At 50.5% G+C, this 26,407-nt stretch overlaps 1 protein-coding gene across 1 annotated transcript in view; it reads right to left on the bottom strand.

Annotated features, from left to right (window-relative positions):
• The window catches only part of EXOC6B (exocyst complex component 6B), a 247,905-nt gene that overhangs the window by 155,276 nt on the left and 66,222 nt on the right, over positions 1-26,407 (bottom strand). Inside the window, 1 exon segment of the mRNA XM_062493221.1 lies at positions 5,637-5,708. Within this exon segment, the coding sequence (XP_062349205.1) occupies positions 5,637-5,708 (72 nt within the window).

The raw sequence follows: 26,407 nt of genomic DNA, 5'->3' as shown, positions 1-26,407 counted from the left end.
TAAACCCAAAATTACAACTTCTGACTCAAAACTCGGGGGTCTTGCTCTTAAGTTGTGGGTTGGGATTTTAGGACAGCACAGCAAAGATCGCACCAGGTAAGAACAAAACAATGGAATTGCCAATAAACAACCCCACCCCACCCCCCTCAAAAAAAAAAAAAAAAAATGACAACCCCAAAAAGTGACGGGGAAGGAAATTCTGCCCAGAAAAAAAAAAAAAAAAAAAAAAAGGAATTTTTGCTTTGAAGAGTTTTTCTCCATAGGATCAGAGCACTCAATTTATATAAAACAAATGTACAAACAGGCTGGGAGAGGCTTTGGGAAGAGTTGGGAGCAGAAAGGAGGAGTTCCCACGATAAGGCAAACGGGAGAAGCCATCGGGACAGAGGGATTCGGGATTCTGACACTCCATGTGCAGTAGGTTTTAATTATATTGCAATAAGGAGCTATATGGGTGCATTTTTCTTTATTTACTGGGTTCTTCTTTAAATTCTGAGCCAAGCTGTGTTTTTGTTGGTTTTTGGGTTTTTTTTTTTTTTTTTTTTATTTTAAGGGAAAAAAAAAAGAAAAAAAAAACCATTTTTTTAAAAAAAATAATTAAAAATAGAAACGGGCACTGCAGCGAACATTTGGAAAATTTTCCGGAGTCGATTGTTTATTGGGACTCCAACTGATTTTAATGAAAAATATGGTTATAATTTGAAAAAGAAAGAAAAAAAAAAAAAGCGCAGCAGCACTTTAATGTTTTGCATAAGAAAAAGGCCCTACAATGCAACCTCCGGGGCACTTCTGGAATTAAAAATAAATAAATAAATAAATAAATAAATAAATTTAAAAAAAAAAAATCTCAAATGGCCGCCGGGTCTCTCGGCGGCCAAACCCCTTCCCCCCTCCCTATTGGAAACCCCAAAGATGTGGGTTCCAAAGTATTCCAAGCATCCACAGCAAGCGAAATGGACGCAGGGAAGGGCGTTCCCAAGGTCTCCTCGTGCTCCTGGCGGAACTGGAACCAGGTGACCCCGAGCGGCTCCTGGCGCGAGGGCTCATTAAAGCGGCTGCAGGTGCGACGTCGGCGCTGATCCGTCCAGGGAAAGGTCACCCCGAGGGTAAACTGGGATCGTCCCAACCCTGGGAGCGTCCCACAGGGCCCCAGAGTTTGGGATAGCTCAGGGAAGGGGGTGCCTGGAGGGGAACGGTTGGTTTTTTAAATGGCTGCGTCCCCCAGATTTGCTGTGCCGGGGTTGGATTTTTGAGCCGTGCAGATTGATCCCCGCTGGGAAGGATCAGGAGGGGCCGCGCGTAACGGAAAAGTCGTCGGATGTGCGACGTGAAGGGGGAAAAAATATCGAAATTATGGCGAGTTTTTGATGTAGGAGGGAAGAATTGCTGAGCCAGTTTTAGGGGATGGAGGGTAAAATGAGCTGGGAAGGGTTTTCGTGGCTCTGAGAAAAGGATAAACCCACCTCCAACAAAAAATGGCTTTTACCAGGCAAAAAGATTTTCAAACGATAAAGCCAATGTCACAAGTAGAGGAAAGATCCCAGGATTTTCCAATGCAAGAAAAGTGAGGAACAACTTCTAGCTTAAACTGTGGCACACCACTAACTTTTAGAGACTGGGAATTAGTGACGTGAATATGGTGATGCTATGGCAGGCTGTAGGGAACAGTAAAATTAACGTATTAGTAAAATCAGTGGTAAAATACCGATTAATAAGATGCTGTGCAATGAAAAGTAAATAATGCATTGAAGCCAGAGCTAGAGCTGGCTTCAGGTGAACCCACAGCTGAGGGGGAAAAGGCTGAGGGTTGGGATCTTGTCACCCACCGCCCCTGAACCGCTGCATCATTTGGATAAAATAAACAGAACTCTAAAGAGCCAGTCTGGAATCCTGCATCCATCATTTCACATCCATCGTTTCACATCCCTCCTTATTTCACATCCCTCATTATTTATTTCAGATCTTTCATCGTTTCACATCCTCCATTATTTCACATCCCTCATTATTTCAGATCTTTCATTATTTCACATCCCTCATTATTTCACATCCCTCATTATTTATTTCACATCCATCGTTTCACATCCCTCATTATTTCACATCCCTCATTATTTATTTCACATCTATTGTTTCACATCCCTCCTTATTTCACATCCATCATTATTTATCTCACATCCCTCATTATTTATTTCACATCCATCATTTCACATCCCTCCTTACTTCACATCCCTCACTATTTCAGATCCTTCATCATTTCACATCCCTCATTATTTATCTTACATCCCTCATCATTTATCTCACATCCCTCCTTATTTCACATCCATCAATATTTATTTCACATCCATCATTATTTCACATCCATCATTTCACATCGCTCATTATTTCACATCCCTCACTATTTATTTCACATCCCTCCTTATTTATTTCACATCCCTCATTATTTAACATCCATTATTTCACATCCCTCCTTATTTCACATCCCTCATTATTTATCTCACATCCCTCATCATTTCACATCCCTCATTATTTATTTCACATCCCTCACCATTTATCTCACACCCCTCATCATTTATCTCACATCCCTCCTTATTTATTTCACATCCCTCATCATTTCACATCCCTCATTATTTATTTCACATCCCTCATCATTTCATATCCCTCATTATTTATTTCACATCCCTCATTATTTATTTCACATCCCTCATTATTTATCTCACATCCCTCACCATTTATCTCACGCCCCTCATCACTTCCCATCCCTCATTTTGGCTCTCACAGTTCCAGGAGTGAAAGGGGAAGGAGGAGAAGTGCAGGGTTTGTTATCAGAGACTCCACTTGCTCCCCGACACCCTCCCCACGGCCTGGGTTATCTGCACTGAACACAGAGAAAAAAATTCTCCTTTGCTCAAATTTCAGGCCAGCTCAGGCAGAAAAGCTCCCTAGACCAAAGTCCATTTTTTTATTATTATTATTTTTTCCTTTTTCTTAGAATTGTTCAAACCTGCTCTAAATTAAAACCCCCCCCCAAAAAAATAAAAAAAAAAAAATTTAAAAAAAGCACCAAAAGCTAAAAACCATGGACTACCAGGCCTGGGCTGGGCTGCAGCATTTCCCAGCACCAAAAAAAAAAAAAAAAAAAAAAAAAAAAAAAAAAAACTAAAAACAGACTGAGTGAGGCGGGCTGCAACCCACAAAAAGAACCCTTTTAAATTGGTCATCTCTTCAGAGCAGCGAGGAGTTCTGATATTTAGCATTGTTCATTTTTGGGCTGGGAAGTGCTTTACCTGCTAAATAAACAGTTTTGGTTTTTTTCACTTCTCTCCAAGGAAATATTTCCCCAAACCACTTAAGGAAAAAAAAACAAAACAAAACAAAACAAAAAAAAAAAAGGAAAACAACCCTTAAATCTGTTCCCTAAAGAAACACGATTCCAAAGTTTTCTCCCTAAATTTGCCCTAAACCCAAAGAACAAGGCCCAGGAGAGATCCAGGATGCATCCCTGGGGCTGGGATGGTGGCACAGACATTCCAACAATTCTCCTGGTGGGAGGCAGATCCAGATCTCTCTCCCATGGCTGGTTTTCCCATATGGCCCTTCCCTGCTTCTTCCATCCCAAAAAACCATCCCAGTTTGCTTCCCTGGCTCGGGAATGGCACAGGAGAGGTCTCCAGGTGACCCTGGTGGGATTGGTGGTGTTGACAGGAATTTGGGTTTTCCTCTCCTCTCCTCTCCCAGTTCATTCCCAGGAAATCGGGAGACCTGCCAGGATATCTCTCCATGGAAAGGGTGGTCAGGGATTGGGAATTCCCATCCCTCGTGGTGTCCAAGGAATTCCTGGATGTGGCACTCAGTGCCAAGGGGGACTGGATGATCCTGGAGGGATTTTCCAACCCCAGTGATCCTGAGATTCTGTGATTGTGTTATGATGGGATATTAAAGGGAAATCCATCCCAGGGAGGGGGTGAGCACCTGGCACAGATTCCCAGATTTGCTGTGGCTGTCCCTGGATCCCTGGCAGTGCCCGTGATCCCAGTCCCAGGAATCCTGGATCCCTGGCAGTGCCTGAGATCCCAATCCCAGGGATCCTGGATCCCTGGCAGTGCCCAAGGCCAGGCTGGATCCACCTGGGACAGTGGGAGATGTCCCTGCCCATGGAACCAGATGATCTTTAAAGTCCCTTTCCCGTGCCATCCCATAATTATCTGATCAAACCAACCACACCAAGTCCAGCAGGAGCTGAGCTTGTCCAGACATCAAAGGCTTGGAGGTGACACCCCTTCATTCCAGAGCCACCATTCCCTAAATGCCACAAATCCCAAATTCAGCCCCCCCTGGGCTCGTGCCCATTTGGAAAAATTCAGTTTTAAAACCACCTTTTATCCCACTTTTTTTTTTTCCTTTTCCTTTTTTCTCATCAGCTGAAACTCAAATAACCCTGACTCGATCACAACTGCGCGAAAAATATATAAATATATTTAAAAAAAAAAAAAAATTAGGAATAATCCAATATTCCACACAAACATCCACACATCTTAAAGGGGGACCGGCTCCACCAAGCTGCAAATAATTAAGAGGCAAATCAGCGGGGAGAAAGAACGTAATCAGAAAAATATGAAGCCTAATTGAAAATTGTTTAAGAACATTTTAACGAGATGCTCCAGAAGCCACAATCCCACAACTGAGCGGGGCGGCCACGCTGGTTAAAAGGCAAACCTGGCACAGATGGGACTTAAAGAGGCCATAAAAAAACAGGGGGGGCGGGAAAAAGAAAAGAGAGAAAAAGGGGACATGACAAATGGGATAAAGGGAAAAGCTCGGGCTGACAAAGGGAAATCTGGAGTGCAGGGGCTGATATGGGAAAAAGAGATCCGTGGAGAAATCGCTGGATGTTTTAAGTTTATCACTGGCTGCTTTTTCTTTTTCTTTTTTTTTCTTTTTTTTTTTTTTGGGGTGGTGGGGGAGGAACATTCCAAAAAATCCGATGGATTCTTTCTGTAAGAGGGGAACTTTTGGAAGCGTCCAAGGCCAGGCTGGAAGGAACGACCTGGGATGGTCCAGGTGGGATTTATGAGATGGGGTTTAGGGTCCCTTCCAACCCAAACCACTCAGGGACTCCAGGATTTGGGTTTGTTGTTTTGTTTTGCTTTTTTTTTCCTGAAGAAAAAAAAAAAATCTCAATTTTTGTGACCAGCTGGGAGAGGCCATGGAATCACATCCATGGAGGTCACAGATCCCTGTGGATTGCAACCCAGTGGCAGGTAAAAGATATTTTGGATGAGCAGATTGTCCAGGTCAGGTGTACAACCCCAGAAATGTTGGTGTGACTCCACCTGAAAGGCTGGACTCGCTCCTGACATCCAAATTCCAAAGGTTTGGTGGAAAAAACCTCTCATTTCAAACGATTCCCACACTGGAAAAATGGGAGTTTTTCCATTGGGAAGCTGGTTTACAAGCACAGCAGAGGTTAGTGAGGTGTAAGTCCTGAGCCAGGGAATTCAGATTTGCAGTTAAGTGCCACCAAAAAAAAAAAAAATCAAAAAAACAAAACATAACCAAAAAAAAATCAACCCCAGGAGGCCAAAGAATTGGGAATTAGGTCCAGGTTATCCTCCAGGAGAGGGAATTAGTGACCAAAGTACCTGAACAATTGGAGAGAGCAGGAGACTGAAGAATACCCTGGCAATTATCTTCCACTGCTTGAATCCGCAATCCTTTAGGGAACGAAGGGAATGAACATTAATGGAAGAGGGAACAGCAACAAAGCAGAAAGGGAAATAAATCCCTGGGAAAGGGGAAGCAAAGAGGGCAGAAAGCTGAGAAATACATGGGATTATGGAATTTAAAGGGAAATTAAAGCCAGAACTGCTACACCTGACAGGACTGGGCTGGGCAGGAGGGACGAGGCCAAGAGCAAAGTCCTGGATCAGGGCAACAAATGCAGGATGGGAGGAGAAGGAAGGGAAGGAGATGAGCTAAGGAGGAGGATTTGGGATGTTGTGCATGGGGATGGAATGGGCTGATCCCAAAGGAAAGGTGGGAATTGTGTCCCTGTGGCCCCGTGCTCAGGTGAGACCTCACCTGCAGAGCTGCCCCAGCCCTGGAGCCCAAATTCAGGAGGACGTGGAGCTGCAGGACAGAGGCCAGAGGAGGTCATGGAAATGATTCCAGAGTTCTGGAGTCAGGCTGGGAGAGCTGGGAATGTTCCCCTGGAGAAGGGAAAATTCCAGGGAATGTTCAGAGTCCCTTGCAGGGCTCCAGGAGAGCTGGAGAGGGACTGGGGACAAGGCAGGGAGGGACAGGACACAGGGAATGGCTTCCACTGGGAAAGGGGACATTGGGCTGGGATCTTGGGAAGGAATTCCTGCCTGGGCTGCAATTCCCAGATTTGCTGTGGCTGTCCCTGGATCCCTGGCAGTGTCCAAGGCCAGGTTGGATCCACCTGGGATAGTGGGAATTGTCCCTGCCCATGGATGGGGTGGCTCTGGATGGGATTTTGATTCCTTCCCAACCCCACCCATGATTCCAAAAAATTCCATGAAATGCCAGAAGTTCAAGGTCTAGAGATGAGGAAATTATCTTTGTTACACCTTGAGATGTTTCTGCACCTGGAGCAAACCCAGAGCACAGAACCGACACCGCTGGGCTCGGCGTGCTGAACTCTCAGATTTTGTGAACAATGAAACCTTCCCATCTGAAACAGATTTTCCTGTAAAAAAAAAATCTCGTGCTTTCCAAGCTGCCCAAACACCTCGGTCTGGAGTGAGAACAGACAGAGAACCCTTAACCCTGGAAACGGTTTGGTGAGGGGAAAAAATGTAAATACAGAGAGGAACAAAGAGCGAAAATTCAGAGAGGGGCACCGAGGCCACGGCTCATTCTCCGTGGTCCCAGCTGATACCAGCCTTGGGATCGTTCCCAAACTAAATCCGTGCCCGAGACAACCAAAAAACACTCTGTGACTCAGCCAAGCCCTGGTGTCCAAGGCCACCCTCTCCCCCAGGGTCAGGCTCCTCCGTGAGTCAGAGCTTGATTCCTTTTCCCGTAACGCAGCGAGCTCAGCGCTCCAAGAACTTCCAAGTTTCATCAAAATCCATAAAACACATTTTATTCCATCCAGGAGAACATTGAACTTGGCGGCACCGAGCACCGCGGCGGTGGCGGCGAGTCAAGAAAAATCCTCTTTGGAAGAGTCAAAAAAACATCTCCCAGAGGAGTGAAACGAAGGAGGTCTGGAAAATGGGCATCTCCCCCAACACAGCCACCCTTGGCCATAAACAAAACATCCATAAAAAGCTGGTAATTATTCCCTATTTACATTAACAGCCTGTGAAAAACGCCTGGATCCAGCGGCACAATTTGGCACAAGGAGGCACCCCTGGATTAACAGCTCACCCAGGGCCACACAAGGAGCCTTATCAGAGCCCGAATCACAGCTCCCAAATCCTTGGCTGCCCCAGCTGCAGCTCAGCTTCCCTTCCCTTTCAGCTCCCTCTCAGCTTTTGAAATTTGGTCTTCGCCAAAGAAGGAAAGAAGAAAAACAAGTTTGATAAGCTCGATGAAAAACTTTTTTGAAAAAACGTGGAGAAAAACAAGTTTGATCCCACAGCTCCTCGGTGAGGTTGGAGGATCAGGGTGCTCAGGTCATCCTGGATCCCAAATAATGCAGACCAGGAGCTGGGCACTGCTCAGTGCCCACCTCGAGGCTGGGGCTTGCGGTTGGAACTTGGAGCTTTTAGCGAAAATGACTCACTGGGATGGAGAAGGTTTCCCAGGGATGATGCAATGGCCACCACAAGCCTGGCTGGATCATCCCTGGAGGTTTTTATCCCACTCCCAGACCCACGGCCCAGCTTTGACCTTCAACCCCTCAACCCCTGGCTGCTCACTTTAAACAGCGGCTAGGATCAGGGATCTCCAAACACAAACCAAATCCCCCTTCTCTGATAAATCAATTAAATCCCTCAAGCCTTACAAATCCCATTTCCAGCCCTGATAAAGATTCCAGCTGTCCCAGCCTTTGCCCGGCTCCAGCGAGGTGAGGACAGACCCCAAGGCTCACAGGTGAACGTTTCTGCTGCCTCAAGTGAAGCTCTGCAGGTGCAACCAAAGCAACGCCGGCCACGAGCACGTTCCAGAGGGACTGCTCGGCACGTGGCTCCCTCTGGAATCTCTTGCCCGAACTGTTCCATTCCACATCCCAAAAGGTGCAGCAGCTCAGGAGGAAAGGGCGGAAGACCAAGTAAAAACTTCATTTAGAAGACGCCGCTCCCAACAGAGGTGAAGAGGAAGGCAGATCCCTCTGTTCCCATATGGACTTTGGCCGTAAGAAAATCCATTCCTTTAGGACACCCTAAATCCATTGGAACTGACCCCACATCAAAACTCGTTTAACTCCATCCCATCCAGACACTCCTTGTGCCCTGAGGTGTCTCCAAAGGATCCTGGCAGAGGTTCTGCCCCTGCATCCCTGGCAGTGTCCAAGGCCGGGCTGGGCATTGGGGTTGGATCCCAGGATAATGGGAGGTGTCCCTCTGGAAGATTCCCAAATCCCATGGGATAAGATGACCCACAATGTCCCTTCCCACCCAAACCCCCCTGTGTTTCCCTGGATTGCGCAATCACAGGAACCCTGCAGCTGACACACTGTGCCACCCCCAAACCGGGGATGTTCCACTTTCCAACAGCATTTTTTTGGGATCAGGAACTCTGCGGTTGTCTCAGGGGACAGTGCCCCATGTTCAGTACTGATTCTGGCTCCCTACAGGAAAAACCCAACATCCAGGAGGCCCCAAGGGATCTGATCCACGTCCATCCCAGGCAGATCCAGAGGGAAACCGCTGATCCTGCACCTCCCCTCCCTCAGGAATGGCCAGGAATGAGCTCCCCCTCCCCAGACTGCAGCAGCCAAAATGGGAGAGCAGCCCTGCTGAAGGCCACGGGATCATTTCCTGCTAATTATCCTCATTCCCTGATCCCAGGGCTGCTCCGGCAGCTTCAGCTTCACAGGCAATAAATAAAACCTTCAGGAACAGCGCTGAAAGCCTACAGGAAGAACAGGGCTGAGGAGTGGCTTCACCTCGGCAAGGGCTTCCTTCACCTTTCCAATAATCCACTGAAGCCCAAAGCTTTCCCTGGAAACCTGCACAGGTTTGGGATGAGGACAGAGCAGGTCCCTCCCTGTAGACACCTGAGGGCAGCAGGAGATGGGAGCCAATTCCCTGAAAATCGATGCAATTCCATTTTACCTGATCTTCAGGATCTCAGGGAAGCAACCTAAGATGGAATTTCCCCAACGAAATCGTCACCAACTTTGATATCAGACGTAGAATGAATTCCCGAACGCAACGCGAGCAACCTTCACCTCCTGCAGTTCTGAGGTTTTGCAATTCGGAGCTTTTCCATTTATGTCCCAGCCTCACCTCATCCCAAATCCTGGCATCTCCCAGCACACGCCCGAGTGCTAAATGAGGAAAACACAATTAAAACCAGCCAGCACCAGGAGCTCCGGGTGCTCAGAACCTTCACCAGGCCCGTGGGCAACTTCCCACGAGGTCCTCATTAGGTGCACATGAGAAACCCCTCAGGAGGAGCAGAAAAAGCCCCAAAGAGCGGCGGAGCTGCAGAGCACACACAGGATCGGGGTCAGGACGGCTCCTCGCGCACAGGGCGCAGCTGGGTCACCCCTGCTTCTGGTGGCACAAAGCCTCAGAGCCAGCGGCACCAGAGCAGGTCACCCCCGGGTCTGGGCAGGGCGAGCAGCAGGTCCCCTCCGAGCCTGGGCACGGCCGGGACCCTGGCAAGGAGAATTTGGGATTTTCCCACCCCCAGGAGAACTCCGCATTCGAGCCGAGGCCGTGGAGAAGGCTCCCAGGATGGAATGGTGGAACTGGGATTATGGGTGTGCAGTGTGAACAGAAATGTGTGAAATCACAGGGGGAAACCGGGACTTTAAGGGGTTGGAATGCAGGAATAAATAAACAGCAAGGTGGAGGTTTTAGGGCACAGGTTTGTCCTCCTGCTCCTTCTCCTCCTGCTCCTCCTTCTCCTTCTTCTCCTCCTTCTTCTCCTTCACCTTCTCCTTCTTCTCCTCCTTCTTCTCCTGCTCCTTCTTCTCCTTCTCCTTCTTCTCCTTCTCCTTCTCCTTCTCCTTCTCCTTCTCCTTCTCCTTCTCCTTCTCCTTCTCCTTCTCCTTCTCCTTCTCCTTCTCCTTCTCCTTCTCCTTCTCCTTCTCCTTCTCCTTCTCCTTCTCCTGCTCCTTCTCCTGCTCCTTCTCCTGCTCCTTCTCCTCCTGCTCCTTCTCCTCCTTGGGTTTGGGTGATTTTGTGTGACTGCACAGAAAATTCTGCACTGTGGGCCACGGGTGGTTGGTTATTGGGTTAAAAGTAAAAATAGTTTAGGTTACATTTCTTAATTGCACAATTTATCCTCAAAAAGCCTTGCAGAGAGAGAGACAGAGCTCCGTTTTTAATTTGTTCACTCAAAGTGCTGCAGAGCTCAGGGTTTGTGGGACTGAAATGTGGATGGGAACTAATGAACATCTGAGTCCCGACAAGAAATTCCCTCTCTGCATTTAATCCTGACCCTGGAAAAAGCAGATAAAACGTGGCAGGATGTGATGATGTGGCACTCGGTGCCATGGGTCAGACCCTGGGTCACAGGGTGCGGTGAGGTCACAGGCTGGACTCGGGGATCCCACAGACAGTTAATTAATTAATTAATTAACTCAGCCTAGTTAATTCCAGGATTCTGCATGATCCCAAAGGCCTTTTTCCAACCTTCACGACCCTGTGAAAAGCGGGGCACAACGAGGTGACCCCCACCAGGTTTTACCAAATCCCAGGAGTCCAGAATAAGTTCTGGAAAACCTGCTGCCTGGTTTAGTTTTCCATTTGCTGCCAAAACAAGAGCCTCGAGATTTCTACTTGCATCCTGGTATTTGGCAAGGGCAGGGAATACTTCCTAGCGGGAATATTAAAAAAATAAAACTAAAACTAATAAAAATAAACCTTCCATTCACACTGAAGCAATCTCCTGGACATCCCTGTGGGCCTAATTCCCAGAACACCAAAATCCAAATCTCCAAATGGGGGGGGGGGGGGGGGGGGGAAACAAACCAACAGTGATTACCTGCCAGGAACTTCAGGAGGGGCAAGCCAAGCCCTAATCACAGCCTGTGTTCCCATCTGGCCTCCACACAGCATCTGGGAAAACGTCCCTGCTCGGAGCTGGACCGGCTCGTCAGGGTAATTGCCTCGGAATTAATTAAATGTTCCTCCCTGCAGCTGCACAGAACGTTCACGTGGATCATTCCCTGGCTGCACTGATGATTCCCTGGAAGGGATGCGACCGTCAGACCCAATTCCATAAGGGTTGGACTCCACGATCCTTGTGGGTCCCTTCCAGCTGTAGAAGAATTTCCATCTAAATATTCACATTTCGGGCTAAAATCCTGGAGTGTCACTCCAGAACTGTGAAGGCAAATTCACACCTTGAGGCTTTAACCCCTCAAAAGAATTAAAACGTCAGAGGGGATGAATGGCTTCCCACTGCCAGAGGGCAGGGAGAGATGGGAATTTTGGGAAGGAATTCGTGGCTGGGAGGGTGGAGAGGGGCTGGGCTGGAATTCCCAGATTTGCTGTGGCTGCCCCTGGATCCCTGGAAGGATCCAAGGCCAGGTCGGATCCACCTGGGACAGTGGGAGGTGTCCCTGAACATGGGAATTTTGGGATGGGATTTAGGGTCCCTCTGAACCATTCCCGGATTCTCAGAGATGGGAACTGTGGAGCTGCTGTGCCTGGAGATTTGGGGATCTTCCAGAGGTGGAAATGCGACCTCGTCCTCTGGAATTCTTTCAGGGCTGCTTCCTTGTCCTCTTCTGGAATTCTTTCAGTGTTCCTTCCTCATCCTCCTCTGGAATTCTTTCAGTGTTCCTTCCTCATCCTCCTCTGGAATTCTTTCAGGGCTCTTTCCTCGTCCTCCTCTGGAATTCTTCCAGGGTTCCTTGCTCACCCTCCTCTGGAATTCTTTCAGCCTTCAGGGCTCCTTCATGTCTCAGCTGTGACCCTGAGCAGGGCAGCACCGCATGGAACGTTTTGCTCCAAAACCGAAACATTTCTCTGTGCCTAATGAAAGCAACTCCTGATGATGATGATGATGTAAAACCCCGTCCCAGGCCTTCAAACGAGTTCCTCAGCCCTGGATCTGCTGGAGCTCCGTGTCTGATCACCCCTGGAAGGAGCAGGAGCTGCGGGTGTTGAAAGGGAACAGCTCGAGCTTGGCCAGGGCGCCCAGCGACCGCAGCGCTGGAACTCGCCGGGAACACGAGCACAGCTTTGATCCCAACACAGCCCGAATTTCCACAGCTCGGGAATCACCGAGGGAGCTGAGCACACAACAGGGAAAGGAAGGAGGTTTTGGAGAGACTTCAGAGCCTGTGACAGCGGCGTCGCAGCTGTCATCTCGTGGAAATGGAGATCCGTGGAATTCCCGGCAAAAAAACGGGATCTGGGTCAGCACAATCCCTTCCCTGTCATCCCAAAAACATCCTTGGGTCCCACAGCTTCTTCCAAAGTGGGTCACTCATGGAAAGCAGAGGGAGAACAGGTCGGGATGGAGCCAAGGGAGTGTGGAAAGGATTTGGGGCTGATGGAAGATCTTGGCACACTCCTCGTTTTCTCTCAGGACAACGTGGAGATGGAGCTGCACAACTCACACAGCAACAAAGGTCACTTGAGGCACCCTGGAATTCTTTTAAGCCAGGCTTGGGACATGGTCCAAACCTGTTAGAAACTGCTGGGAGCTGACAAACCAAGGGGGAGCTGCAGCAGTGGTGGATTTGGTTCATGGGAATGTAAATGGGATGATCCCAATTCCTCAGGCTCTTTAGTTCAGGCAGGGTGGCTTTTTTGGGGAATAATGACCCTCCTAATCCCTTTAGGAATCTGCAGGAATTTCAATGATGTCAGGGAATTCCTGCACACTCAGATCCCTTGATCAGATATTTTATATTAATTCATCTCAGTTTAACTGGACTGAGCAGGATTAGCACAGAATATTGTGAGGGGGCTGAAGAGAATCCAAGATATTCCTGAGGGGGAGAATCTGGAATTAGAGCATGCTACTGAGAGGGAAAGGTGGAGGAGGAGGAGAAGGAGAAGGAGAAGGAGAAGGAGAAGGAGAAGGAGAAGGAGAAGGAGAAGGAGAAGGAGAAGGAGAAGGAGAAGGAGAAGGAGAAGGAGAAGGAGAAGGAGAAGGAGAAGGAGAAGGAGAAGGAGAAGGAGAAGCACTGGCTGAGCTTCTCTTGGATGTGGCAACCAGAGAATCCCACAACAGTCTGGGTCGGAAGGAACCCTAAATTATAAATCCCATTATCCCAGTGAGCTCCAAGCCCCATCCATCCCAGCTTTGAGCCATTTAAAGTCCCAGTTCAGCCCTGAACGGAGCAGTTATCCATCCCTGCTCCTTGAAGACGCACAGGAGATCCCACAGGAGCTGCTCTCCCCGTGCCCCAGGAGAGGGATCTCTATCAACAGCAGAGTGGGAAGTGAAATTCCCTTTGGGAACGTCGCTGACACAAAGCTGGGTTTGTTCCCAGCTCCAGAAGTGAGAAGCAGGAGGAGGAACAGAGGCTGGCTGCATTCTGCTGGATGTAGCTCTCTTATCCCTGCAATTCCCAGAGCAGCTTCAACATGGAAAACACGAGCTGAGCTCAGGGACCTCCTCTGGCCCAGCTGAGCTGCAAAACCAGGATGGAATTCCAGGAGATTCCAGCCCTCTGCTCCACCTTGTGCCTCCCGCTGCGTCCCAGAACCTCTCTCACATCCAAACGACTCCAAACTTTTCCAAAGTCACTCCCGAGGGAGGTTTGGAGATAAGGGCTCTGCAAAGCTCCCCTGAACTCTTCAGGAAGGAATTCTGCTGGGAGCTGGAATGGCTCCCCAGGGAATGGGAACATTCCCAAGGCTGCCAGAGCTCCCAGGACAACGCTCCCAGGGACGGGGTGGGATTTTGGGGTCAGGATCAGGAGCTGGGCTGATGATCCTTGTCATGGATTCTCCTCATGGCAAGGGTTGGGATGAGATGATCTTTAAGGTCCCTCCCATCCCAAACCACTCCAGAATTCCGTGATCCTTGTGGGTCCAACTCAGGACATCCTACCCAAGCTTCCCACTGCTCCACGTGGAAAATATTTTATGGAGAGAGAGAGCTCGTGGCTCACGGGAATTCTTTAGTGGAGGAGCTCACCTGCTGCACCTGCGTGAGCAAAGCAGAGCTGAGATTTCCCTAAAAGCAGCAACTCCAAGGATTTCCCAGAGATCCTTCACCTCCCGGGATGGGCACTCATCCATCCACTGCTCCCTGGAGAAGGAGCAGGAGATGTTCCCATCACCCCAAACTCCACAACCCGGAGCGATGGGAAACGCAGCGGGAGCGGCGTCCAAGCGAGCTCAGGGAAATGCCCGGGATGAACTGACAGCTGGGAGAGGGAGAAAAATCAGGGAAAACACAAATCCCACGAAGCTTTGGGCTAAAAAAAGGCAGCCAAGGCAGCCTGGAAGGTCATGGAGAGCCAAAAAAATCAGCAGAACTCCTCAGTGCCCTTTCCCTGCGCAGCCAGAGGTGGTGGGGACGGTGAGAAGGGCAGCAAATCCCAGGAATTTGGGGCTGGAGGGATGGATTCCCTATCCGGGCTCGTGCCTTCCCACAGAACCAAGATGGAGAGACAAGGAATTGTTCTTCCAAGGCAGCTGCAGCCCTCGGCAGCGCCTGGGAGAGGCTCCGTGTGCGGCACCGCCAACACTCCGGGATGCTCCTTCAAGTGGGATCCTGCAGGGAATCCTGCTCCCAAGGCACACGGGATGAGGGAACTCCCCCTGGCTCCAGCTGCTCCTCCAGGATGGATCCCGTGATTTGATCTCTTTCCCCTGTGGAATATTTTCCTTCGGCGTCCCACGGAAGAGGTGACACCAAGCCCTGACACTGCTCCAAAAACTCCGTGCGGACACGACGGGGCCGCTCCCAGGATGGTGGAATTCCCTGGATGAGCCCCTTGGGAAGGCAGGAATGGTGACCCCAGATCCTGTTAGGGCTCCTGGCAGCAATCCCACCCCAGCCCCCAAACCCAGGGGCTGAACTGGAACTTTCCCAGAGGCTCGGGAATCCCAGCGGGAATTCCAGGCAGCAGGAGCCTGGCTGCGCCCCATGCTGCCAGCACAATAAAATCCATCCATCCATCCATCCATCCATCCATCCATCCATCCATCCATCCCATCCAGGGGACACTCCCCTTCCCAAATATCCATCTCCTCTCCCCCTTCCCCTCCCATCTCCTCGGCAGTTCCGTAACATTTCAATTTGGGAAGCTCCGGGCTCCCAAATCCAGTGGCTGCTGCCGCTTCCCATCCTCTGACAGCCCCGGCTGGGTTCCTGTAAACACCTCCCCAGTGCAGCCATTCCACAGGGGAAGGTTTAAGAGAGAAAGAAAAGTAAAAAAAAAAAAAAAAAAAAAAAACAAAAAACAAAACCACGAGGGAAATTGGAATGCTGCAATCCTCACCCGGAGCAGAGTGGGAGCTTCCCAAGGCACCCCCAAGGGAAAGGAGCAGGGATGAGGATGGGAGGTGGGAGGAAGGCTGTTTAATCTCTTCTTGATTCCCAGTAATTACTAAAAGCTGCCAGGGACCTTGTTTTGAAAATCCCACTGTGTGCACTCCATATATCCCCGCTCACACTGACACGAGGAATTAGAAAATTCCAGCTCCATCAAAACGGCTTTCGGGCGGATTTCGCTGCTCTGGATTTTCTCAGGCTGCAGACAATGCAATAAAAGCTCTCCCTAAAACAATATTCCTCCATATTTTAACAACGCCGGGGAAATATTTCTTCTGTTCTGGCTGTTTGCTACGACGAAATTTCCAGCCAATGCCAAATTCCAGCTGTTTTGCAGCAAGGCTGGGGAATTTGGGATGCGGGGATCAGCAAGGGAACAAACTCTGCCCGATTTCCCCTGAAGGTGACTGGGGCACGCTGGAGACCTTTCCTTGAACAGGCCTGGTTTGCTCTGTCAGGGCATTGAAAAAAGAAATTAAAAAACCCATAAAAATTGAAAATACGCTTTAATAGTGACTGAGGGGATTTTTTCTCCCAACCGAAAATGAAAAATTAATATGGATGTGATGGTGTTTTCCTTGGTCTCTGCCGTGTTTTTCCAGCCCTCCCCGTGTTATTCCAGGCCATTTTATGGAGAGGCATTCGTTATTTGCTCAGCTGAATTATTCCCACTTTATCCCGTGTGATTCAGACATTCGTTGGATTTCTGGACAATGGCAGCTCCTTGTCAGAAATCAGAGGGGATTTACAGAGATTTCTTCTATAAAAGCCATTTTTGCCAAGGTTGAACTGACCTGAAATTCATTTTTGATTCTAGTTGTATTTTTGGTTTTTTTTCCCTTATGACTGTGGCCTTCAATCCCTGGAAATGCCCGAGGCCTTTCCAGGTTGGATAGAACAACCAGGAATCACCAAATTAGGAAGTTTTCAATAAAATTATTTGGAGCACTGAGCAAATCAGCCTCATCAGAGAGAATCTGCACCACGGAGTGAGTCCCACACCACCCTGGAAAAGTGGGAATTCTCCCAAAAAAAATCCTGAAATCCTGATTAAAGCTCAACTCCTCCTCCAAACCCCTGAGATTAAACAGAATTAATTCACTGGGAGGCCACGAATGGAACTCGAGCACTGCAGGAGTGGTGCTGCTACTCCATCCCTACACTCCAGATACACCTGGGAGCAAGGAGAAGGCTCCGACGGGATTTCCTTCCTCTAAAACACCCCAGAAAACATTCTGAGTCAAAGCTGAGCCTAAACAACCTCACAAATTCCTGAAGTCATTCCTGCCCAGTTGTTCCAGTCTCTAATTCCGTCCCTTTACTTTTTTTCTTTTCTTTTTTTTTGCCCTTCACCTGCTGGTTTTAAACTCCAAGGGAGGAAAAAGCAGCTCAGGAATCAAGAGTTCAAGCACTCTGCACACTTCCCAAACCTCTGCCACGTTCCCTGGGAGCACCTGCTCCCAAAAAAACCTCAGAATTCCTCAAGACTTGATTTTAACCCCCAAAAAATCACCCAGCAGCACCAACAGAGGAGGAACCAAGGGTACAAAGGTTTGTGATGGGAGCAGATTTCCAGAACATTCCCAGATTTCAGCACAGTCCCTGGGGAGGTGGTGCTCAGGTTGGCTTTGAGAATCAGCTCAGATCCCAGGATTCCTGAGGCTGGAAAATCCCTCCAGGTCCAAGCTGTGCCCGATCCCCACCTTGGCACTGAGTGTCACATCCAGGAATTCCTTGGACACCCCCATGGATGGGAATTCCAAACTTCCTTGGGCAATTCCAACTCCCGACCGCCCTTTCCATGAGGAAATTCCTGCTGGTGTCCAACCTGAGCCTCCCCTGGAACAGCCTGAATTTGGAAAATTCATCTGATGGACCCGAGCAAGGCCGACGCCCCATTCCTACAAATTAATTTGCTTCTCCCACAAGGAAAACTCAGGAGATTGGATTGGAAATTAGGGAAGACTTCTCCATGGGAGGGGAACCGCCCGGGGGGAGTCCCCATCCCTGCAGGGATTTCCAAGCCCTGTGGATGTGGAGGACACTTGGGGACAGGGTCACTGGTGGCCCTGCCACTGCCGGGGACGGTCGGACTCCGTGATTTCCATGATCTCAGAGGGTTTTTCCAACCTCAGCAATTCCCAAAGCAATCCCAAGGGCTGCACATCCACTCTGCCGAGGACACCCAGGACACTCCCAGGGGTTCCCAAATCCATGGAGGAGCCGAGGGACCCTTCCCAGAAAGCTCCAGAAGTGTGGGACACCCTCGGGAATGCTGGAGAATCCCTGGGGTCGCTCAGGGCCTGATTTCCCATGCGCTTCTCCCAAGAGCTCCTCCCTGATCCCAGGGCTCCTCCCTGGCTCCGTCATTCCAAAGGCTGCTCTGGAAAAAGCCCTGGTGCTTCCCCAGGATGGACACACGTGCACCAGGGCCGGGGGCATCTGAGAATTTGGCTCCTGGTCGGGATCACCGAGGTCAGCAGCAGGAACCCAGAGGGAAATGTCAACAAATCCCAAATTCTCCGGGAGGGGGAGAGGTCTTGGAAAAGCTTTTCTTTCCCTGCCATGTGTCTGGTTTTACACTGTTGGTTTTGGCTCTTCCAAGGGAGGAAATTAAATGAGCAGCTTCTTTTTTTATCCTTCTGGAATCCTCCAGAGGAGAGAGGCTGAGTTCAGGCTGCAGGAGGATGCCGGGGCTTTTGCTCTGGCCACACAGTTTTTGTTTTATTTTTGTCAGGGTTGGTGTAGGATTCCCAATCCCTTCAGAATAATTCCCTGCAGCTGTCATCACCCACACACCAGGTTCCCAAAAAAAAAAAAAAAAAAAAAAAAAAAAAAAAAAAAAAAAAGGCTCCAGCCACAAATCTCCCACTGGAGAAGAGCACGTGGATGCTGCAGGTTGGGAAGCAAAGGGCAGGAGGATGTTCCTAAATCCCACCCTCCAGGATATTCCTTGTGGCCTCACCTTCCTTCCCAGAACCATCAAAGCTGGGAAAGACCCCCAGGGTCATCAATCCAAAATTATCCCAGGATTTCAGCCTGCTCTGCTCACGCAATTCCAGTTTCAAGCCCGTGCTCCAAACCCTAAGGAGGTTCTGCCCTGGTTCTGCAGCTCCCGAGCTGCTCCCCCACAGCCACGGCCAGGTAATGCCAGGAAAAGCTCCAGGTATTCCTGCAGCACAGAATTCCTGCTACTGGGATGGCTGCAGCAAATCTTCCAGGCTGCCTGGGCCCGCTCCAAGAAAAGGCTGAGTTAAAATTTCCACGCCAAGAAATTCAATTCTCGCTCTGGGACCGCAACGGGAACTTTCAAAGGTCTGAGACGCACGGAGGAAGTGGTGCAAAGACAGGGAATAAAGGGGAATGGGGATGGTTAAAATTCCCAGGAAAGCAGGAGATCAGGCTGCTTTCCAAGCTGGAGTTAAGAGGTCTGAGCTACCAGAAGTCATCAGAAGCAGCAGGGAGCCAGAGAACCTTCCTTGGACAGAGAAATCCTTCCTTTTCCAAAAGAAATCCAACGTGGTTTTCATTTGGAGCCCATTTACCTTGGTGGGAGCCAAGGCAGATACAGACCCTGGGATTTGGGAACAGCTCCCAGCTCCCTAAAAACCCCCGGCAGCTTTCCCACTCTCACTTCCCTCTGCTCAGCCGTGGTTTCTTCTGTTCTGGCCTCCTTCCTGGACCTTGCCCTTCCTAAATCCCAGCTCCTCATTCCCTCGTCTGCCACCTCTCCTTGCCTGGCAGCTCCTGCTGGGATTTCTTCCTTCCAGAAGCCCAGAAGGAAGGGGCTGTTTCACCTTTAAATCCAGAATTGTTACGTAAGTGCCCCTGGCAGGAGCTCCGTGCTCCGTGCACGGGGTCGCTCGCAGCGATTTGGGATTTTAACAGACATCAAAACAGGAAAACATTCCCAGTTATGCAATCGGAGCCCCTGATTGAAACCAGAAGCAGCCACCAGCTCCCAAAAACAAAAAAAAATTAAAAAATAATTGGGAGCAGCCAAGCAGCGTCCACACGGCTCAGCACTGCTCCCTCCATCCCTCTCCATCCCAGAATTCCCACCACTGGTCTGGAACCAAATCCCATTCCCTGGGATGGGGCCTGTCCTGCTGCTCTTGGTCAGCAGCTGCTTCCTCATGGGAGCAACTTCCAAGGAATTCTTCCAACAGGGACCTTCCCATCTCACCTCTGCTCCTCCCGCAGTATTCCCACACTTTTCCAGGCTCTAGGAATAATTCCTGAGCTCCAGGGCAGGGAACAGCTCAGGAACCAGAGGTGAACTCATCCACATCATTCTCCCACAACCTAAGGAAAACTGCAAAGCTCTCACTTCCCAAACACCAGGGAGCTCTCTCTCCGTAATTCCCACTTTTCCAGGCTCTCACTGCTGTCAGGACACTGCCCAGCCTCCTTGGAACAACGGGATGGAGCAGCTGGAGCCTGCCCCAGTCAGAAATTCCAGGGATTAAAGGAGCTCTCTGTGCTTCAGAGGCGGCTGCAGGAGGCAAACATTCCCAAACACCAAAAATCAGGGGAATAAACAAAAAATCAGTGAAGGAATGGGATAAAACTCCAGGACTGCCTTTGTGGCTTCTTCCCACGAGGACTGAAACAGGAACAGACCGAGGGAGAAAGGTCACTTTAGTGGGACGAGGAGTTTGGAAAAGCCATAGGAAAGGGATGAGCCGAGGGCAAGCCAAGATCTCCAGCGAGAGATTTCAGTGTGTCACAGCTCGGGATTTAGAACACGGATCAGAGACTCCCAAACCTCTGGAGCTGGGGCCACCAGGGCTGGGATGAGGAATCAGCTGCTCAGAGCCTGCAGGGTTTTCAGGGAGCAGCAGGATGAGGAGAGGACACGGTGGGAGGATCCCTGAAGGTGACACCACGCAGCAGGGATTGATCCCAATCCCTTGGGACATGGAATCGTGGAATCATGGAATGGTTTGGGTGGGGAGGGACCTTAGAGATCATCTCATTCCATCCCGAACCACGGGCAGGGACAGCTCCCACTGCCCCAGGGTGCTCCAACCTGGCCTTGGACACTGCCAGGGATCCAGAGACAGCCACAGCTTTCCCTGGAAAAATTACGGATATCCCAGGAAACCAAGGAAAACCAAACCTAAGAACTTCCAGAGATCCCAAGGTGTGGCTGACAGGGGAATCCCACAGTGCAGGAGCCAGGAGAACACCAGGGCTCAGAACTCTTCCAGTGCTCACTGGAATATCCCAAACCCAACTTTTATATGGATTTTCCAGCTCCTGTTGAAACCACGGCCAGGAATGATCAGACCCAACCCCTAGAGGCAGCACATCCCTGGGATAAAATAAACTCCCTAAATAAAACCTGCACTCAGTGCTCTGTGCAAACAGCAGCTCGGGTTATTCCCATACTCCCATTATCCAACAACAGAACGGAATTCCAGGGAAAAGCGTTCTTCATCCAGAATTTAAAAGGAAACACGATTTGCTCTGTCCAGAGCTGGTTTTACCCCAGAACCCACCCCAAACCCTTCGGGGACCCATCCTGCAGGTTGTCACCCCCACGGTGACACCACAGGGACAGCCTGAACGCCACCACAACACGGAGCCTGCCCCAAATTATCCCCGAAAACAACCCGCAGGAATTTCGCAGGGAATCAGCAACAAATGAGGAGACAATCCAATTATTCTCTGGGGCTGGAAGGAGAAGGTTGGCGGGGGGTTTCTAATGACCAAGAGCAGGGTGCAGAAGCTGTCAGGTCACGGTGTTGTGTAAGCAGTGGCTGGAGAGCTGATGTCTCCAAACCATCCAAGGGATCCGCCTGCTCCTGCTCCGACCCCTCGTAAACAAACTCATTAACGCTGCCTCTGAGAGGAGTAAACAAATAGTTGGCACTGGAGAGCAGAGCTCTTGCACAACCTCATCCCAAGTCCTGTCCCTGTCCCTGTCCCTGCTCCAAAACCAGCACCAAGAACAAAACCAAAACCAGCACCACGACCCAAACCAGCACCAAGAACAAAACCAAAACCAGCACCACAACCCAAACCAAAACCAGCACCAGGACCCAAACCAGCACCACAACCCAAACCAAAACCAGCACCACGACCCCAGGTCTGAACCACCCCGGGCAGAGCGAGGAGGAGCCATCCCACGGTCACCATCCTGGTGTCACCATCCCACTGCCACCATTCCAGTTCCACCATCCCAGTTCCACCATCCCACTGCCACCATTCCAGTTCCACCATCCCACTGCCACCATCCCAGTTCCACCATCCCAGTTCCACCATCCCAGTGCCACCATCCCAGTGCCACCATCCCAGTGCCACCATCCCACTGCCACCATCCCAGTTCCACCATTCCAGTTCCACCATCCCACTGCCACCATCCCAGTTCCACCATCCCAGTTCCACCATCCCAGTGCCACCATCCCAGTGCCACCATCCCACTGCCACATTCCCAGTTCCACCATCCCAGTTCCACCATCCCACTGCCACCATTCCAGTTCCACCATCCCACTGCCACCATTCCAGTTCCACCATCCCAGTTCCACCATTCCAGTTCCACCATCCCACTGCCACCATCCCACTGCCACCATCCCAGTGCCACCATCCCAGTTCCACCATCCCACTGCCACCATCCCAGTTCCACCATTCCAGTTCCACCATTCCAGTTCCACCATCCCACTGCCACATTCCCAGTTCCACCATCCCAGTGCCACCGCACTCCAGTTCCACCATCCCAGTTCCACCATTCCAGTTCCACCATTCCAGTTCCACCATCCCAGTTCCACCATTCCAGTTCCACCATCCCACTGCCACATTCCCAGTTCCACCATCCCAGTGCCACCGCACTCCAGTTCCACCATCCCAGTTCCACCATTCCAGTTCCACCATTCCAGTTCCACCATCCCAGTTCCACCATTCCAGTTCCACCATCCCACTGCCACCATCCCAGTTCCACCATTCCAGTTCCACCATTCCAGTTCCACCATCCCAGTTCCACCATCCCAGTTCCACCATCCCACTGCCACCATCCCAGTTCCACCATCCCAGTTCCACCATCCCACTGCCACCATCCCAGTTCCACCATTCCAGTTCCACCATTCCAGTTCCACCATCCCACTGCCACATTCCCAGTTCCACCATCCCAGTGCCACCGCACTCCAGTTCCACCATCCCAGGTCACCTCCTGGTGCATGAGGAGCGAGGAGCAGGCCATAAAGCCATGGAACACCCTGAGCTGGAAGGACCCCCAGGGATCACCCAGCCCAATTCCCAATTCCCAATTCCCAATTCCCAATTCCCAATTCCCAATTCCCAATTCCCAATTCCCAATTCCCAGTCCTGCAGGGACACCCCAAAGGCTGAGGCTGTGACAATCCCCATTCCAAGGGCACTGATTCCACACCACGACCTTCCTGCCAAGTCCAACCTCCTTGGCCGCCGAGTCCCCAGGGCGAGGGGATCCAGCTGCCCCCCACGGGATCCCTGCCGCGGCCCCATCCAGCAGGATCCCAAACACGGCCCACGGCACGCGGGGATCAGCACAGGCTTTGTGCCACACCGAGGGGTTCTCCTCTCAGGAGACGTCTGGAGGAGGCCACGACTCCTTCAGTCTCCACACAAAACCAACTCTGCCTCCCTAAATCCATAAATCGCTGCCCACAAAGCGCTGCAGGACCCCCTGGAGCCCCTTCCTCAGCTTTTACTCCACGGAAGAAGCCCCAAACAGGTTCTTCCTGGGAATTCCACACAGCTCTCCCGGGCTTCTCTCCATTTCACCTCCTGGAATGGGGGTGTTTTGATGTCACTGATCCCAAAGCAGGATTGGGGTCACTGGGGCTGAGCAGGGACAGGGACAGGGACACACCAGGCACTGGGAGCTGCTCTGGATGTGCCAGCATTCCCCGACTCCCCTCGGTGCCCGGCATTCCCTGCACTCCATCCCACAGAGGAGCCCTGTCAGCACCAAATTTGCACTTTTAGGGCAAAAACCTCTGGCACAGAACGCAAAAAGAAAATCTATGAGGAGCTATTTCCTCCTTTTTGGACCTGGATTTCATTCCCAGCCTCTCTGGTGCTGCAGGTCCGGAACCTCCAACGGGGACGGAAGAGAGGAACGGGGGCAGAAAACTGCCCCCAAAAACAAACAAAATAAAAGAAAAAAAACCCAGAGGCACCGAAACCCAGCAGAGACACAGAGAGGTGGCAGAGCCCCCTCAATCCCACAGCTCTGTCTCACCCCCCAGCCCCTTCCCAAGGCTCCTGGGTGATCCCTGCTCCCAGGCTGCCCTGGGAGAAAGGGAGCAGGAGGGTTCAGGCAGCCCCGCGAGGTTCTTTATCTCGTTACTCTAATGCAAACAGACTTCTGTGAGCTCTTCCACATCCAAAATTTCACCATCGCGGCGACCGCAGGCCTGGCAGCCTCTCCCCCGCCTGGAAAGGGAACAAACTTCCCAATCATTTCCAAATAACCATTTCAAGAGCACAGCTTTTTCTTCTTTCATCCCACAAAAGGCAGAAATTTTGCTCGGGACCGCAAGCTGTCAACTTCCCAGCAAACCCCAAATCCCACTTAACTCTCTATTGTAAACAGTGTAGTATTGCGCTCCCACATCAATAAATAACATTCCTGAAGGAATTATTTCTGTGTTTGATTCACATTTGTTCTGCATATGCCACTGAGCCCAAGGTATTCACAGCGTTCAACTAAAAGCCTCGGCTTTCAAAAGAGGCGCTGGGGCGAGCCCTTCCCGGGGGATTCTGTGAGCCAGGATGAAATCCCAAATCGAGGATGTCATTTCTGGCCCCCTCCCACAACTCCTTCATCCCAGGATTTTAAAAAAAGGAAAAAAAAGGAAAAAAAAAAACACAAAAAGAAGTGGCTCCAAAGTGGCTCTCAATGGGGTTGTTGAGCTGCAGGGGCTAAAGGGGGAGCCTGGGTGACCCCACGGGGTGTTGCTCCTTCCTGGTCTGCTCCAGGATCCTTGGGACAGGGATTTGGGATGTTGTTCATGGGGCTGGAATGGGCTGATCCCAAAGGAAAGGTGGGAATTGTGTCCCTGTGCCCCCGTGCTCAGGTGAGACCTCACCTGCAGAGCTGCCCCAGCCCTGGAGCCCAAATTCAGGAGGACGTGGAGCTGCTGGAGAGAGGCCAGAGGAGGTCATGGAAATGATTCCAGAGTTCTGGAGCCAGGCTGGGAGAGCTGGGAATGTTCCCCTGGAGAAGGGAAAATTCCAGGGAATGCTCAGAGTCCCTTGCAGGGCTCCAGGAGAGCTGGAGAGGGACTGGGGACAAGGCAGGGAGGGACAGGACACAGGGAATGGCTTCCACTGGGAAAGGGGACATTGGGCTGGGATCTTGGGAAGGAATTCCTGCCTGGGCTGCAATTCCCAGATTTGCTGTGGCTGTCCCTGGATCCCTGTCAGTGTCCAAGGCCAGGTTGGACCCACCTGGGACAGTGGGAATTGTCCCTGCCCATGGACGGGGTGGGAATGGGATGGGATTTAAGGTCCTTTCCATCCCACCCCATTCCATGATTCCATCACCACCTCAATTCCTCAGGGCTCCGGAAGAATTTGGAACGAAAAGCTACAACAAAGAACCAGGAGAGAGGGATGAAGGTGGGAAATGGGAATGACCTGGGTTGCACACACCCAGAAATTTTCCCAAATCCCTTTCCATGGATTGCCAGGAGGCTCCTCTGCATTCCCAAAAACCTGCAGGGAAGGTGCTCCAGATCCACCAAGAGTGCACGAGCAGAAGCCTCAATCCCACAGAAAACCCCATCCCGGCCCCTTCCTCACTGGGAATTCCCAAAGGGACCAGCTGAGGAGCCCTGACAGGGAAAACCCTGGGGAAATGTGGGATCCCCTCAGTCCATCCACACCACGGACCCATTACCCCAGGATGGGATTTGGGATCTGGGATTTGGGATCCCCTCAGCCCATCCACACCATGGATCCACTACCCTGGGATAGGATTTGGGATCTGGGATCTGGGATTTGGGATCTGGGGTTTGGGACCTGGGATTTGGGATCTGCAATTTGGGATCTGGGATCCCTTCAGTCCATCCACACCACGGATCCGCCATCCCTGAGATGGGATTTGGGATTTGGGATTTGGGATCTGGGATCCCTTCAGTCCATCCACACCACGGATCTGCCATCCCTGAGATGGGATTTGGGATTTGGGATCTGGGATTTGGGATCTGTGATTTGGGATCTGGGATCCCTTCAGTCCATCCACACCACGGATCCGCCACCCCCGGCACCGGGATGGGGTTTGGGGTCTGGGATTTGGGATTTGACCGTGTCAGCTCTCCACAGTGGGCGTCTGTCTCGCTGCACTAACAAAGAATTCCTCGGGAAGATTTCGGAAACAGAAGGATTATTTAGCCACCCACACACAGGCAAAATTAACCAGTCATGGAAATTCAAGATAATAAATGCCATAATTTTGCCTTTAACTTCACAAATTTTTTTTTTTTCCTCCCTAAAAGTGAATGTTTCTAATTTATGGAGAGAAAGAGAAGGAGGGGGGAGAGAATAAAAAAACCCTTTCATTACTTTGTTTTTCCATGGATCAGAACTCCCCAAAAATGAGGAATTAACACGCTAATGTAAACACCCGCCTGCTCCTGGCACTGGAACACATTCACAACGGGGCAGGCTGCCCCTCACTGATTATTTTTTGTATAAAAAACAACCCCATAAACCATTTCTTTTTTGTAAATCTAAATGAGAGAACGGTCGGGGCTCCGTTCATCCCAAAAAAAAAAAAAAAAAAAAAAAAAAAAGCTGGAAAGGATGAGCTACA

This window comes from Cinclus cinclus, chromosome 5, assembly GCF_963662255.1.
Source record: "Cinclus cinclus chromosome 5, bCinCin1.1, whole genome shotgun sequence".
NCBI classification, from domain to species: Eukaryota; Metazoa; Chordata; class Aves; order Passeriformes; family Cinclidae; genus Cinclus; species Cinclus cinclus.
The sequence above is the reverse complement of the archived record's forward strand: the minus strand, read 5'-3'. Positions and strand labels throughout refer to the sequence as shown.